The sequence below is a fragment of the Haliotis rubra genome, unplaced genomic scaffold, assembly GCF_003918875.1.
Source record: "Haliotis rubra isolate DU_JTF1 unplaced genomic scaffold, ASM391887v1 Scf411, whole genome shotgun sequence".
Taxonomy (NCBI): Eukaryota; Metazoa; Mollusca; class Gastropoda; order Lepetellida; family Haliotidae; genus Haliotis; species Haliotis rubra.
In genome coordinates, this window is record NW_025767093.1 from 632332 (window position 1) to 650469 (window position 18138).

The 18138-nt window shown below is 40.5% G+C and overlaps 1 protein-coding gene across 4 annotated transcripts in view; it reads left to right on the forward strand.

The window, feature by feature from the left end:
• The window catches only part of LOC124288072 (TSC22 domain family protein 1-like), a 74804-nt gene that overhangs the window by 44283 nt on the left and 12383 nt on the right, over positions 1-18138 (forward strand). For 2 of the 4 annotated variants that reach the window (XM_046724638.1, XM_046724640.1), the window contains exon 2: positions 5274-5303. The exons of the other annotated variants lie outside the window; for them this stretch is intronic. In XM_046724638.1, the coding sequence (XP_046580594.1) occupies positions 5274-5303 (30 nt within the window). The remainder of the gene's footprint in view (positions 1-5273; positions 5304-18138) is intronic. 4 annotated transcript variants of the gene reach the window in all.

An 18138-nucleotide genomic window follows, 5' to 3' on the forward strand; every position in this document is an offset into this window, starting at 1 on the left:
ATACTCAAACCATGTGGGGTCAAATAAAAGGTAGCCCTTTGTAAAACTGGAATCTACTTAACACGATGCGAGATTTTTGTAATTATGATTCCACTGACTGAATACCTGGTGAGTCACGATGTGTTCAGAGGTGAAAACTTTGTAACAGGTATTACCTCAGTAGGCTGCATGTATTAAACAAAATGCATTTAAGTTGACAGGTTTACAGGGCATTTTGATGCATGAGAGTTTCATGTAGCAAAACAGGTGATATTTTACATTGCTAGAATGAGGAAGTGTCTCAACACCCTGTCAGTCAATCTACTCCTCAGACTAATAACACTGGTACTTGAAATCGTGAATTTAAGATATGCTTATCAGAAACGTACAAAGGCAGGTTTGAGTTGATCATGTACTTTTAACACAGGTAAAAATGCATGGTACATTAAACAATGTTGTGTTTTGCAGTGGAATCAGATCTTACCTGTATCCTCTGATGCTCAAAACTCGCCTGAACATCAATTAAAGTGTCTGACAACAAATGTATAGCATGTAATGTGGGTCAGGAATTTATATTCACCAGTGAAGCAGGTATTTGTGTGACTGACAGATAAACTGTTACCACATGTAAATTGCATTTTAATTACATTTCCAGGTGAATAATTACAGGTGTGTTTTATTAATTACCATGCCATTGTGCCAGGTAGCAGCATGCGTTCTGATGGTGTATTTGGTGGCACAGTCGGAGGACAATGTGATTCTATCACAGAAGAGAATGGCAGATGGTTTCTGGGTGTGCCATCAGATTAATAGGATTCCTCTCACGTTATGGGGTCAGTTGTAGCAGTCAGAAAGGCAAAAACTTTATTAGAATGTCTGACTTCTAATGTAGACATTTTATAAGCTTTGGTGAATAAATTCTGCCGTAAATTATAATAATGTGAATTTACAGTAGTCATGGTGGTGAATATCATAATATTTGCATGGGATATGTTTAATTCACACACAAAAATGTTCATCCAGATGTGCTGTAGCCATGGGGTACGAAGCTACCGTGTAAACTAACTAACAATAATGATGATAACAGCAACTGCAACAACAGTAATAACAACTGAACGATTTTATCATGTGGTAAATAAATCATGCTCAAAGTGGTACAGTATTACTCTGGTCAATGGATCACTCTTCACTGGATTTATTTCTCAGCTCCTTGAGGACTATACCACCCTAACTGTGTGTGAGGTGCTAGAAGGTTAACAGTACTTGTTCACTGCTTGCTCATAAAATCCAGCTGCAATATTAATTGGATGGCAACGTTCAAAATGAAACATTAAAGTCAGGAGGTTTTGTCATCTTGTTACAAATCTAATGATGAAAGTTTAAAATTGCCATTTTCCCAAGATTCAGTTACTTTTAAGTGTAAACCCCAATGGTCCTAGAACCACCTAATTTGGAACACTGATGATTCGGACTATGATGAATGTGTCATCCGTACCGGCCCCAAGTGTATATACACAACAAACTGTCTTATCTTGCAACTACCTGAAGCCATGTGACACAGCGAGGTTGATCTAGTTCATTAAGCTCCTCCCACTACCTGCCTGACCTGACATGACCCCTTGGTGTGAAGTCCGCCCTGTCCCCAGTGTAAGTGTGAAGTGTCCTTGTGTGACAGGTGACCCTCAACTCCTCAGCACAGATGTGTAGCAGGATGGTTGTTTACCAGGACCACCACAATCTCACTACAGGAGCGTGGCTGTGTTTATTTACCACTGTAAGCTGATAACACTGGTGGATATGTCCTACACTACTGTTGTCAGCTGGTCTTGAGGGTGTACGCAAATATTTACAAAGGGTCAAGGTCATCACTTGTTTGTGGTTAGGAAAGTGGCCGGGTGACCGATGTGTGACCCCTCAAACACAACCTGTAAATTATTTCACAATTTTGCCATAATAAGCAAAATATGACTGTAATATTAGATAGAATTGTAACTGGTTGTAACATTCACTTTCCTCAAACAAATCCTTTAGCTTCTGCAGGATGTTGTCCAGTTCAGGACCAGAAGTTGTGCATGGTCTTCACATATGTTGATGTAGACTTGGTCATGTTCTTTTGTTGATGTTTTTATTGAGATATATGATCCATGCTAGGCAGTGAATACTGACAGAAACACTGGTTCTTCATCGGCATTCCCCACATCGGGTACAATGTGTGAAGCCCATTTCAGGTGTCCCCCACTGTGATGTTGCTGGAATATTGCTAAAAGCGGCATAAAACCATACTCACTCGCTCTTCATCAGCATCTCATGCCACAGATTCCTAATCCAGGACTACTTGATGAAGGAATGTCCGAGGGGGATGCAGGGATAGAGATTAACTGACGTTATACTCACCCTGGAACTCAGCCAGAAACTCTACCCAACTACCTTTAACATGGGCTGTTGTGTTCATCTTTTAGTCTGACGACTATTGGTTATCAGTTTGGTCTGTTTGCCAGCCTGATCTTGTCACTGGTCATCATTTTCAGCAGATTTTGATGTTCACTTCAGTGAACATGCTGGACTCACCTTTGGACTGGACTGTCACTAGACGTCTGTCACCTGTCATTGGGAGAACTCTTGTTGCAGTGGAGACATTTTCCGACATGTTCTTTTACACATTATTTGAAAGTTTAATATCTATCAGGATTGTTGCTGTAATTTTCAAATATTTATAAAAAAATAACAATTTTCAAACCCCGTGAGAGCACAAGCAGATGAAACAACTCAAATGACAGTCTCTTGTCCTGAAAATACACATTGAACATAGTGCAGATTCCAGCAGTGGCAAATTCCTTCTCAGCTCTTGGATTTTATTGGTTAGAGAGAAAGTGATTGGAGTCAGCGGCAACAGGACACCTGTGAGTGATCTAGCAGCGTTAGGTTGGGACTGAACGGGTGAACTAGTGAACTAGTATCCAAGTTGCAGGCTTGAGTATAATTATCTCACCAGCTCTCTAGCTTCCAACAATGCTTCTGCCATTCACTGCACTGGTTGGCTTGGCTGCTGGATTCATTCAGAGTGGTATTTCAATGAAAGGAGCTCTAGTATAAAAATATCACTCTTTTCTTTAAGCTCAGGTACCAGTGGTAACATGATAATTGTCCACTTTACCATATGAATAAAACCAGTAGCCTAGTTGTCTGAATTGCTGCATACTGACACCGTCAACCAAGGCGCTGCAAACTGGTGCAGCAGTCTAGGTACTGCATATTGGCACAGGCATCTTGTGTGTGCCAAGTTGAGGTATAGTTCTAGGTTTGTCAGCTCCATGGGTTTCACTAACATGGTAAACCCCAAGCACCTGTTGTCCTCTTACATTCAAGGTGACGGCAGTAGACCGCAGCACTCACTCACTCACTCACTCAGTGGAGCCATGTCACATTCTGTGGGTCATAGGTTTGAATCACAGTAATTGGTGTGATCTTGATTCATCCTCATTCATACCATGCTTCAGAGTTGGCTCAAGTTGTAGGTTTTCTTTCATCACTATCGTTCTTCCATGTTAAGTTGACATACAGACAATTACTGAAATACGTCTGTTTGGTCACTCACCCATGACTACAGTATGGGGTTTGTAGCAGGGTGATGTCTCACCTACTTCCTGTGCTGGTATAAGATATGCAGAACATGCCAACATGAGACCTGGCTTCTCTAATATGTTGCAGGATTCTTTTGCCAGAGAAGTGATAAGTTACGCTAAACTGCCATGAAATGGAGATTATACTTCACAATGTTAATGTGGGATAAGGTAGCCCAGTTGCTAAAGCAGTTGGTCGTCTTGCCAAGAACTTGGGTTCTATTCTGTACCTGGTACAAAGTGTGAACCCTTTTATGGCATCCCCTTTAAGGTATAGCTGGACTATTGCTGAAAGCAGAAGTAAACCATATTCACTGACTTTCCAATATTTGTTCGGGAGATGGTATGCCAGCTTAAGACTCCTGAGATGACTCATCTCCACCCAGTTTATACACTGATATCTTCATACAAGTCAGCAAATTGACACTACTCGTTCAGACCACACTCTAATACCCTGGTTGAAAGAAACTTTTGATCTTGTGCCCTTCGCTGTTGACATGGCTATGGTTCAATGAGAAACACTTCTCGTCAACGCTGTTACAAAGACCTTGACATTGGGATACCTCTTTTTATTCCTGACAAATAAACATCCTTTTGGCTTTTACTGTTCATAAAAGGAAAACAGCTGTTGAAATAATTGCATTAATATGACGATACTGGGTTTTTTATCACCCTTTTATTGCGTGACCATGCCAGTATTGTTGATATTATGCAGATAGGTATAGGTTCTGATTGATGGGTGGAAGGCGTCTCCACCTAGCCCTCCAGCAACACTTAATCACAAACTTGGTAAACATAGTCACCTCGCTCCCTTCAATATTGCATATCATGCTTTCAGTATCCTTGTTTAGGACAACAGGGTCATAAGGGCTTAATAAATATATAGAACGCCATGAATGTTTTGTATTGAACTCGAAGATGTCATGGGAGCAGAGGAACAATGAGTTCGAAGTATATTTATTATATACCCTCTTATCTTGCATTAATCGGTTACTTAATAAAATGAATCAAGGTGTAGAGAAAGTAGAACAGGCAGGATTCAATAAGGAATCTGGGGTGCAATACGGAATGTGACCACGTCATTCGTATTGCACCCCTGTATGACTATCCTAAGTTTACATGGGTATATAGTAAAACTCACAAACTCTAACAAGATCTTCAGAGAACGCGTTTGTTCATGTGCTTTTTCTGCAGATTCATCAGTTCTTGTACATTAGTGATAAACTCTAACAGGAACAGGGATTGTCCTGACAATCTTCTTGATTAAATATTGATAATGAAAACCCCCTAAAAATTCTGATGACCTTGATGTAGGGAAAGAAATTAAGTGATCCATATGACAGTTGCCATTTTGTTTCTTATATATACACTAAATATTCTCCATCTTGAGGTGAAGAGTAATAATATTTGATAAGATTTCATTGGACAACCCCAAGCACCTGCTGCTTAGTCTGGAGAATAGCAGTAACTCGTAGGACTAGTAGGTAGTAGACTGGGCAAGTAATCTCAGCTTCTGGTTTTTGACAAACATTCATGTTTCACATCATAACTAACATTCCATGCTTTCTTACATCAGCCATGTTCAGATTCATTGAAACTCATTCATTGTTTAAGATATCTCTGTGTCAGATAAATGATTTTTTAAACATTTTTGAATCCAATTGGCTTTTTCAGGTGCAGGACTCTCAATGCTAGTCTCCACGGGTAACGCTTTACTTGGTCTCCTAGCTAGACAGTGTTCACCGCCCTTGTTTCAGTACCAGTGCTGTTTGAGTGTGACCTAATCCAGTGTGGTTAATCTTTTTAATCCTAATCCGATGGTCTTCAGCGATTAACACTGCTCACGTTTCTCTTGTTTGTTTCAGAATCTTGTAGATTCATTCATTAGATTTTTATTTTTTATATATATTTTTCTGTTTTTCATTTAGTGACATGCCATGGTGTAAAGCATGGTATTAGGATGCTGTGGTCTTGTATGAGATGGGGCAGTTTGATGATGCAGCAGCTTGCAATAGGACAGTATTCATAATTAGTACCAGATTTGACAAAGATCTTCAGGCCACATTGTGTGGCAGTAATGTCCTAGAGATAGTTAGTGAACCGGGTGCCATTGTACAGAAGAACCTTAACACTACTTTGCCACAAGTCGATATTAAAGAATAGGAGTTATCATCACCTTATCGCTAAGATTGCTTTGTACAATGACACCCTGAAACTCAATGGTTATTCTAGTTAGGAAGGTTGGGTAACTTTGCCATTAACAAGTTAGGTGTTCTTGCCAAAGATTGGGGGCTTCATGCTATACCGTGGATGAATGTGTAAAGCTGTAGAGTCCATGTCTAACAATATGGCTGGACTGTGGCTTCATGCTATACCGTGGATGAATGTGTAAAGCTGTAGAGTCCATATCTACAATATGGTTGGACTGGGACTTCATGCTATACCGTGGATGAATGTGTAAAGCTGTAGAGTCCATGTCTGCAATATGGCTGGACTGTGGCTTCATGCTATACCGTGGATGAATGTGTAAAGCTGTAGAGTCCATGTCTGCAATATGGCTGGACTGGGCTGTAGAGTCCATGTCCATAACATGGCTCTGGGACTTCATGCTATACCGGGATGAATGTGTAAAGCTGTAGAGTCCATGTCCGCAACATGGCTGGACTGGGACTTCATGCTATACCGGGATGAATGTGTAAAGCTGTAGAGTCCATGTCCCAACATGGCTGGACTGGGACTTCATGCTATACCGTGGATGAATGTGTAAAGCTGTAGAGTCCATGTCCGCAACATGGCTGGACTGGGACTTCATGCTATACCGTGGATGAATGTGTAAAGCTGTAGAGTCCATGTCCGCAACATGGCTGGACTGGGACTTCATGCTATACCGTGGATGAATGTGTAAAGCTGTAGAGCCCATGTCCGCAACATGGCTGGACTGGGACTTCATGCTATACCGTGGATGGCTTCATGCTATACCGGGGATGAATGTGTAAAGCTGTAGAGTCCATGTCCGCAACATGGCTGGACTGGGACTTCATGCTATACCGGGGATGAATGTGTAAAGCTGTAGAGTCCATGTCCGCAACATGGCTGGACTGGGGCTTCATGCTATACCGTGGATGGCTTCATGCTATACCGGGGATGAATGTGTAAAGCTGTAGAGTCCATGTCCGCAACATGGCTGGACTGGGACTTCATGCTATACCGTGGATGAATGTGTAAAGCTGTAGAGCCCATGTCCGCAACATGGCTGGACTGGGACTTCATGCTATACCGTTGATGAATGTGTAAAGCTGTAGGGCCCATGTCTGCAATATGGCTGGACTGGGACTTCATGCTATACCGTGGATGAATGTGTAAAGCTGTAGAGTCCATGTCCGCAACATGGCTGGACTGGGGATGAATGCAGTGTATAACTTTTGTCACAGGATTCCAGGATAGATTATAGTCTTGTTAGAGGTAACCAGACTAGATATTTGATGCACATGGTTGCCAATGAGAAGCATAGACCAACTGATATGTGTGCCTAAACTCATGTTTCAAGTTTGTGGCAGCCCGATGTACTGCAGTAAAGAATGCAGAGTTGCTTCCCTTAGACAAGCCGGGATCTGCTAAACATAAGTGTTTCCAGGATTTCACCCAGCAGATAAGGCATTAGCTCACACACTGAAACGTGGGTTCGATTCCTCAAATCGGTTACTGTCACATGATAAAAATAAGTTGAAAGAAATTAGAATTTCATTGTACAATGTAGAAATAACTTTTTTTGTGAGTTATTCCAATATTCCAATCCAAGTTGACATCCTGCCCACATTTTCTAGGAGTTTGCATGGGTTGTTCTTTGTGTGTCGTGTGTAATATTCTGTAACAGTTTGAACACGTTGATGGATTACTCCACGTGATGAACACAACCAGCATGTTTTGATGTGTTCTTGAAACCTTTTCTTCCAGAAGCCATGAAATATTACGTCATGCAATAAGGTATTTTCCAGAATTGTAACTAGCTGTTATACAGATTGGTAGATGAGTCTTACTTTCTGCTTGATATAGCAAGTACTAGACTTTAATTCACTGATGCTGATTTCTGTGTTTTTTATTAACTTCTTCAGAAATCTATGATAGCAGATAGTTGCATAGCTTGCAGAAAAAATTAAAACAGATGATTGATCAATGTAGCAATTTGTAGAAGCATTCTGAATATCATTGCTGAACCTGAACTCAATTTGATGAAAATGCCCTTGAAGGTGATGCCATCCTCGTCAGTATTCTCATCAGACCTGACCACCCACCATCTTGGATTTTCTAGGTCCGATTAGCACAGGCAGTAATCACTCTCACATTTGGCCTTCAGTAATCTTGCCTCCGACGAATTAGTCCTATTTAGGCTTGGCCATTTGGATGGAAGATCACTTTGGCCCAGGTGAGAGGGGGGAGCTTGCTTCTCAAAGCTTGCTGCTAGAGCAAGCGACTGTTTAAGCTGTTAGTTTATCGATCTGTGTTTCTTGGTTATGTGGTGGCATTGAGCGTTTTCGTTCAGTCCAATCCTTTGGGTACTTTCTCAACTTCTTGCCACATGTTTGTTGGACAAATCTTTGACCCCACATCGTTAAAATAATTAGCTTACTGTGCTGGCGTAATTCTTGTTTATGGACATTCTGAGTTATTAGCTGTCGTTTGGATCATGTTCTCAGTGAGTTTATTCTTCGGAATTGATTTTGGATCGTTGATACTCATATTTAGGAATATTGACATATTGGATTTGGTTTGATCTTGGCGTCTTTAAGAGTTCCTGTTTTTCTGTCTGGCTTAGTGCCATGTTTGTCAGAGAGCTCTTTGAGATCAGTTCCTGGAACCCGATTTCATGGAGAGTCTTCCTGAGAAGTTGGATTTGTTTCATATTCAGAGTCCTACATCACACAAGATTCTGTTTATTTACTGTCTGCTTCAGACATTCCCTGTGAGAAAAGTTGGCCCTGTTTCAAAAGTGGTCGTTATTTGAAGTCTGTTCACTTAAATTGTAAAAAGAACATTCCCTTTGGTTGCACATGTCCATATTGTACTCGGTAGCCAATTGGGTTTTGGGGTTTGCTGTGTTACTTACAAAACTGGTGCCTGATATTACATAAATATTTGATTTTATGACAAATATGCGAGTGCATTTAAAAAAAAATGTAAGAAAAAGACCCGATAAACCCTACCTACCGACCCTGTTTTATGATTTCTTGTTACCCTAAACACACATGTGTTTTTTTTTTATCTCATGCAGTTGGTCAACATAGCTCAATGAGTTGGGTTCACTCAAACAAAGTGCGATCAGAGTGTAGAAAGACTGCTAGCTATATTTATGTCATCCACCATTATCACTGTTTGCTGTTTCCTCTGATCGCTAAACTACATTTATTGTTCTATGAGCCACACATTTCCAAAATATTCATGCATCTGCTCTCTTGACCTTAATATAGCAGTATTTCAGTTACCTTGTTTATATCAAGTATAACTTTCCAATGACACTATTTGTGTTCGTATGTATGTACCCTTTCACCTTTCAGTGTTTCCGTGCGGTGAATCCTCTCTTCTAGTCTTTAAAACATTTGAGTAAAGTGATGAAATTTACAATTTGCACCTTTTTCATGCAATTAATACTATTAATCTCCATCTGGATACTGAGTCTGTAACCTACATCCTTATTGTCTGCAAGTAATGCTGTGTCTGAGATGTGGGCTTAGTCAGTCTCACAGTCCCTGAACCACATTATTTTCCCTACTGCCTAGCCTTCCCTGCAATGCTAAAGCCCTAAATGAAGCAAGTCTAGATTTCGCCCAGGTTTCTCTGAATATCCCAGCTTGCTGGGGCTACTAAATGGGTTTTATTTGTTACTATCAAAATGATATATATTCAGAGACTGAGGGTAGTCTAATGTGGGCTGTGTGGGTCAGGAAGGAGGATAAGCCTCATTTGTTCTTAGTCACCTGATGCATTCTGTGGCTATTCCATATGGACAAAAGTGTCTGGAGGATGGGACATGCCATACTAATAGCTAGATAACACTGCTGAGAGATCCTTTAATATTATTGCTGCTGAGACATCCTTTACTGCTGCTGAGAGATCCTTTACTGCTGCTGAGACATGCTTTACTGCTGCTGAGAGATCTTTTACTGCTGCTGAGACATGCGTTACTGCTACTGAGAGAATCCTTTACTGCTGCTGAGACATCCTTTATTGCTGCTGAGAGATCCCTAAAGATAGGGACTTTTCTTGCATATGGCCTAGGACCAGTATGAGCAATCACCTTTTCATGTAGCTCTATCACTGGCCTCTGGGAGATCACTTGTGAAAGTTACAGTGACCTTCTCACGTCAGTGCAGCCCCAGCCAGTCAGCTGCTGATGCGGTCAGATGGGGATGGATGGCCTTGGGATTTGGAAAATCTCCATCACTTATATAGGGTAGTCGTCACAGGCAACACAATATGTTGGTCACAGGCAACACAGTATGTTGGTCAGAGGCAACACAGTATGTTGGTCACAGGCCATGTGATACAACATCTCATGTACCAGTGCTTCACAAAAGTGAGAAATGGTGATCATCAAATGTTGGTATGACTTATGGAAGGGCTTACAGATAGTGTCTGACCAGAGACCATCGCCATGGTTGTAGCATCTGCCTTCAACAGCAACAGTCAGGCCAGCCATATTCATGTTCAGCATTGTATCTCGGTGGCTGGCTCTCTATATATTACCAGCTTAGTTCAGATCTTCATCTTCACAGTGCCAAATAACAATATTCTTGTATGAGAGGTTCAGTATGAGCTGTAATACTGTAACAATCCATCTCCAGTGAATGCTTCCCATGACTTTTATCTGCCGCCACAAGGTGCCGATAATTTGTAAGAAGTATTTCCATGAGATTCGAGTATCTACACAACTGGTTCAGATTACTGAACTGTACAGATTCATCAAAGATGAGTTGATGGCTTATTAGGTTGTGGTTCCATTTTACGATGAGCTGCTCATTCTTTGAGTACGGTATAGCTATGAATATTTGGAATTTAATTACAACCACTCGTAATTGAATTATATCCTAATGCATTCTCTTCCCGCAGAGGTTACTTGTCATATCTTCCTATGAACCTCTGTTCTAATACGGCCCTTTCATGGTGCGAGTGTTCAGGATTCCTGATTGGTTGCAATCAGATTTAGTTGTGCAATCAGCGACGTTGTTTCAAAAGTGATCTTCACCAAGGCCTCAGTAATTTCCGTATGCTTTGGGAAAACTAGAACCTCTTCCCCTGTGTGATGCGCAAAACGTTTTTTATTCTAGACAAAACTCAGTCATGTAATGGCGGATCAATGGCGTCTCCATCGCCCTCGTTGACAACGGACAAGCTTGCCATTAAATGTCTTGTGTGTCACATCAACACAAGTCCCCGGCAGAGGAGGGATATTTGTGGCCCAGTTTTTACTTGCATTTGTCAAGTTGGATCTAAGTCGATGTAACACATGTTCTGATTGGATAGAAAGAAGGGAGATAATTCGTGTTGCGTTTTTTTGCCGCTAGGGGATTTTACGAGAACCGGGAAATATGGCCGTATTAGAACAGAGGTTCATGGGAAGATATGACAAGTAACTTCTGTGGGAAGAGAATGATCATTATGATGCTAAACCTTGCAATTACAGTGTATGGATTGTTCAGTCAATCTTAAGCTTTACCATACATTAACTGTTGAACATAGGAATTTATGCAGTAAATATCTTGGATGAAAATTGGTTATAGGTACATTTTTATTGCCGCTATTGAGTCACATCTTCATATACAGCTTGTTCGAGAGTGAGTTGATATTTGGTGGTGCGTGGACTAACGTTTGAAGATCCACCACAAATTTTGTTGTGTCATAAAATTAATGAGGGTATACTCAAAAACATCATAAAACTTTGGCAAGTAGACATTTAATCTTGTCTGTCGCTTTCCATGAGAAATACAGTTTAGAGATGATGGTTTACAGTGATGACTCAACAAAAAACAATATATAGTTTGGGAAGGAAATGCTTAAGTCATCCTGTGATATGTCTGTTGTAGCATTGTGGGTAGTCTTGTGGTGTAAGTGTTTGCTTCTCATACCAAAGATCTGGGTTTGATTCCCCTCGGCTACAGTTTGTGAAGCCCAATTTCTAGTGTCTGGTTTCTGCTGCTGGGCTGTGTATGTTTGAATCACCGGGCATTAGAAAGTCTTTCAGTGGTTCATAGTTTCTAATTAATTTGACGGAAAGTGGGTTAACTGTACTCACTCAGTCACTCAGTCTGAGAGATGACGCCTTGCATGGTGATTGTTTCCCTCCTCCTACTCTTCCTTCCTGCTGCTGATAAATCTGTCTCTTCCAGTGTGTGCAAGGTACTTGTGACTTGTCCATTGCAGGGACCCTCCCAAAACACAGGAAGTACTTTTATGAATCTTTAGAGAATTCTTCTTTTAGTTAGTGTTGATCAATGGTATATATTGCTAAAACCGATGAAAAACTCACTCACTAGTGTTGGTGAATGATTTGTGTGTAGTATACTGGGACTATATAACTTTTTATGTCTCCTGACCAACTAACAAATACATCGTGAAATAAAAAGAAGTAGAAAGAGATTTCACAAGATATTTTTGGGTAGTTTCATGATTTGGTGCAATGAAAACATGTGAGTCTTTATTGCTCTTGTTTTTAAGAAATGTATAAATCTATTATCTCTATCTTGTTAAAACTAAAACGCTTTTTGTTTCTATTCATTAGTAGATGGGATTAATCTATGATTCAGACTGCATGCCCTTAGCCTACGCAGTATTGGGTGAAACTGCATTAAAATTGGAATGTTCCTGATGGTATTATGTTGGTAATTGTTGAGGAATTTTTAAATTTATTTTGGAAATTGCGCTGATGTTAGCTGCAGACTTGAGGCCAAATATCTGTCTATATCTATATCCCTAGTAGTCGTCTGGAGCATGTCTTCTTCTTTTTCCAACCTCCAGTATTGAACTTAGGCCAAACATTTTGTAGAGCAACTAATAAAAACTGAAAGTTCTAATTAGACTGACAGACATGAGTAAGGAGAAACTCTGTGAGTTGTTTTAGATGACTCCCCCTCATATTGGTTTTCTCTAAGGTTAGTCGTGTGTGTCAGTATCGGTGCTTCACATGTGGAAGTAGTTCCGCCACCTTGTCAGTATCGGTGCTTCACATGTGGAAGTAGTTCCACCACCTTGTCAGTATCGGTGCTTGAAGTGTGGAAGTAGTTCCGCCACCTTGTCAGTATCGGTGCTTCACGTGTGGAAGTAGTTCCGCCACCTTGTCAGCATCGGTGCTTCACGTGTGGAAGTAGTTCCGCCACCTTGTCAGTATCGGTGCTTCACGTGTGGAAGTAGTTCCGCCACCTTGTCAGTATCGGTGCTTCACGTGTTGAAGTAGTTCCGCCACCTTGTCAGTATCGGTGCTTCATGTGTTGAAGTAGTTCCGTCACCTTGTCAGTATCGGTGCTTCACGTGTGGAAGTAGTTCCGCCACCTTGCAACCCAAGTTTCAGTTTCAGCAGTTTGTCTTGAAGTTTCAGCTGTATATAATCCCTGAATGGAATGGAGCTGTGGTAGAGGCAGCATCTTGGGGTGAATGATTGGGTCTGATGCCCTGAATGTTTAGTTCCAGGGACAGATAATACTGAAGTGGACAGTTCTAAACACTGTCTGGATTTACACAGTACAGTAACAACCTATGGCCTAATGTCAGTGTATGAAATAAGCCAAAAATCCAGCCAGACATCAGGACCGGTAACTTCAAAATGTTACCAGCCCAAAATTGATTTAACCAGACCAAATATGGGGAATTTAATCAGATGTATGGAAGATCAATTTTTTTACCAGACCATCGGGCTGGCTAGCTGTAAATTTAGACCATCCATCAGAAATCTAGACCGTCTCAGCGGTCTGACGGGCCTTATTTCATACACTGCTAATGTTGATTTAACTTGCCATCTGGAGCTGTTTGGAGATGTGTTGGTGGTTGTTGGTCTGATGCTGAATATAATGATGGCACGGTGTGGCTACAAGCAGTTTGAGATGTACAGTCCATAACACAGTTCTTACAGAGTTATTTGTTGAAGTGTAGGTGTTTCAACAGTCAAAGAAGGTATTATTTGCTGCTTTTGTAGAGAGTTACAACTTAGGTAAGTCTTTGTTAAGGGTAGGTGTTTCAACAGTCAAATAAGGTCGTTTTGCTGCTTTCGTAGAGAGTTACGACTTAGGTAAGTCTTTGTTAAGGGTAGGTGTTTCAACAGTCAAAGAAGGTATTATTTGCTGCTTTTGTAGAGAGTTACAACTTAGGTAAGTCTTTGTTAAGGGTAGGTGTTTCAACAGTCAAATAAGGTCGTTTTGCTGCTTTCGTAGAGAGTTACGACTTAGGTAAGTCTTTGTTAAGGGTAGATGTTTCAACAGTCAAATAAGGTCGTTTTGCTGCTTTCGTAGAGAGTTACGACTTAGGTAAGTCTTTGTTAAGGGTAGGTGTTTCAACAGTCAAATAAGGTCGTTTTGCTGCTTTCGTAGAGAGTTACGACTTAGGTAAGTCTTTGTTAAGGGTAGATGTTTCAACAGTCAAATAAGGTCGTTTTGCTGCTTTCGTAGAGAGTTACGACTTAGGTAAGTCTTTGTTAAGGGTAGGTGTTTCAACAGTCAAATAAGGTCGTTTTGCTGCTTTCATAGAGAGTTACGACTTAGGTAAGTCTTTGTTAAGGGTAGGTGTTTCAACAGTCAAATAAGGTCGTTTTGCTGCTTTCGTAGAGAGTTACAACTTAGGTAAGACTTTGTTAAGGGTAGGTGTTTCAACAGTCAAATAAGGTCGTTTTGCTGCTTTCGTAGAGAGTTACGACTTAGGTAAGTCTTTGTTAAGAGTAGGTGTTTCAACAGTCAAATAAGGTCGTTTTGCTGCTTTCGTAGAGAGTTACAACTTAGGTAAGTCTTTGTTAAGAGTAAGTGTTTCAACAGTCAAATAAGGTCGTTTTGCTGCTTTCGTAGAGAGTTAAGACTTAGGTAAGTCTTTGTTAAGAGTAGGTGTTTCAACAGTCAAATAAGGTCGTTTTGCTGCTTTCGTAGAGAGTTACGACTTAGGTAAGTCTTTGTTAAGGGTAGATGTTTCAACAGTCAAATAAGGTCGTTTTGCTGCTTTCATAGAGAGTTACGACTTAGGTAAGTCTTTGTTAAGGGTAGGTGTTTCAACAGTCAAATAAGGTCGTTTTGCTGCTTTTGTAGAGAGTTACAACTTAGGTAAGACTTTGTTAAGGGTAGGTGTTTCAACAGTCAAATAAGGTCGTTTTGCTGCTTTCGTAGAGAGTTACGACTTAGGTAAGTCTTTGTTAAGAGTAGGTGTTTCAACAGTCAAATAAGGTCGTTTTGCTGCTTTCGTAGAGAGTTACGACTTAGGTAAGTCTTTGTTAAGAGTAAGTGTTTCAACAGTCAAATAAGGTCGTTTTGCTGCTTTCGTAGAGAGTTAAGACTTAGGTAAGTCTTTGTTAAGAGTAGGTGTTTCAACAGTCAAATAAGGTCGTTTTGCTGCTTTCGTAGAGTTACGACTTAGGTAAGTCTTGGCAGCCTAGATGGTACAATAGTCATGGATATTTTACTCAAGTGTTCCAGCTACTGGCTGATGTTATCTGTGCTATAGTGAGTTAGTCCTGCTGAGTGAGGACTGCCATGATGTCAACTTCAATATATAGGAGTGCAGACAAGTTGAGACAGTTATGTTGCAGAAATAGCTTTGTGGAGATGGTTCTTATCAGCGATGTAGAGAGTCTGGATCTATAAAAAAAATCTTTTGGCTTTTCTCCTACACATGAGTTAGTTGGCGCATTGTTGCACGCTTGGTTGAGTCAAAAACTGAATTGACTCTAACTACTGATTCAAATTCTTTCTTGTTAACAATAGTTTTTTGGATTTCTGAATTTACATCCAAAACACACTAAGTAAGTTAAAACTCTTTCTATGTTTTTGTGTGGTATTTTTTGGCTTGAAGTTTGTGCCTTGTTTTCAGTCGAGGAATGCTGTTCGTTCATTTACCCAGGATTTTCGATAGGACTTTTAAACTCAAAATATTACAAGATTACTTTTTGGCTTTGAGCCCGAACCATCATGCTTGTACTTCCTGAACTTTCAGGGGTTGAAGGCGTGGAGTTTATGAGATTTCTTATAAACTTTATGAAAGAAGGCACTGACTTTTTAAAGTTGATAAATAAACTGTAATTCAATCATTTTTGAAGGCTTCTGATGCAGTAATTTAATTTGATTATTAAACAATATACCCAAAGCGTTGCCAACAAATTACAAAAGCATGATGAATCAATACAAGTAGGCGAGTACACCAATAAATCTATAATTGAACAAAGACATAAGGGTGAGTTTATCCCAGAGAGACGGCATGCATCACTTGACTGTGAGAAGATAGGAGTCCATGTTGAGGGGTGTGGCCATGTTGAGGGGTGTGGCCATGTTGAGGGGGGTGGCCATGTTGAGGGGTGTCGCCATGTTGAGGGGTGAGGCCATGTTGAGGGGGTGGCCATGTTGAGGGGGTGGCCATGTTGAGGGGGTGGCAATGTTGAGGGGTGGCCATGTTGAGGGGGTGGCCATGTTGAGGGGTGGCCATGTTGACGGGGGTGGTCATGTTGAGGGGGGTCATGTTGAGGAGGGTGGCCATGTTGAGGGGGTGGCCATATTGATGCTGCTGATAGGTCTACAGATCACATTTTGAACCATTGACTATTCAGGATCTTGTCATTTATAAAAGGGGGTTGAAGATTGGGTGAAGGTCTTGTCTACTCTATTTTCTTCTACTCCTTCAGCCCACCCCCCTTCTCTCTCTCTCTCTCTCTCTCACTCACTTTCTCTCTCTCTCTCTCTCTCTCTCTCTCTCTCTCTCACACACACACACAGACACGTGTCGAGTATAGTTTACAACCACTTTTGAAGAAAAAACAATGTTCTTACTTTGTTCCACACCCTCTGCTATATATTAAATATTTAGTGTTGGGAGATAACTGTAGGATATTCTTCGTCAGCAGTTCACTTTACTCTTTACTCTGTCCTGTTCCTCTAGAGATGTAGACATGATGAATTACACAACAACCAAATATTCAAAACGATATTTTCAGGCCTGGGAGTGTTTTAATAAAGGTGTTTTTGTGAATGCCTTGCATCACCTGTTTACATTCAATGAGTATGTTTTTGTCAAAATGGCATCGTGTATTTATGCTCACCGTTTACACTCCCAGCTATTTGCATATTGTATGACGTGTGTAGCCTGTATCTGAACTTGAAAACTTGTCCTGGATTGGAGGTCTGGTGCTCTGCAAACCTGGAGGTCAGCTTTCCATGGCAGATTAGAAATGAACACACTCAGGAACATAGCCTGGTGGTGTAGTACATGGCGTCTTTCAGCTGTAGCCGGCTGTCTAGTTTCAGCCTGACAAGCACCACTTAAAATTGTGTAAAGGTAGGGTCTTAATTTTAAGACCCTGAAATGAACATCAAGATTTTCCATGATATATTTGCTTCAGCTTAACTCGGTATAATACAACATGTGAGTGTGGAGAAATAAATATGTCTCTTGCATCATGAAATATAGCTCTAACTGTTTGGAAAAAACGTAATGAATGCAATAATTGTCAGTTGTATGTCTCACATACAATATTTACCTGTCACGCACCATGTCCAGTGTATACAGGTGGTTTGTACAAAACATGGATGTTTTGGGTGACCAGTATCTTTGTTCATTCACATGTACGACATTAAACCTGTTTAAAATGTATTTGGATATAATTGTTAAATGTTAAAATATTTCTTTGACCTGGGACAAATTTATTGTGGCCAAAGTATGAACACTTTCCATGGCCTCTAACAATTTCTGTCATGTTGAAAATATTATACATCTATCAGAGGACATGCTTTATCACTGTAACTGTGACATACTAGTATTCTTCTTAGCCCATATGTTTTTATGTTATCTTTTTGAAATATAAGTATATTGAATACATTATGAACATTCTGTACATGAGATAAAGTAGTCACAACTTAACACATTCCTGCTGGCCTGTGGTAGAAGGATCTATGCCGAAACGTCTCGGAAGGTATGATAAATATTGCTTAGATTGTGTTCACTTTTCATCTGTCAACTCCTAAGAAATACCTATTGAACAATTTGTTTAGAGATCTAGATAAGGACTTGAGACCACAGTGATATTTATAGCCTATCGAGTCAGTGTTAAAGCTATGTACATGCATTCAGCAGGTGTTATGAATGCTAGCTATGAGATGATAGGGATTGGCAACAGTAAAGCCTCAATTGTGAGGTGCTTGAAGCACATGGATCTGGCATTCCGACTAGCATAGGTAAACAATGGTAGTCAGGTAGCCGTGTGGCGCCACTTCGTGCACTGGGTAACTGGCAAACAATGACAGAACCATTCACAACTGTACACGATTATATTTCTCCGTACAAGGCAAGGGAAGGTGACGTCACTTCGGAC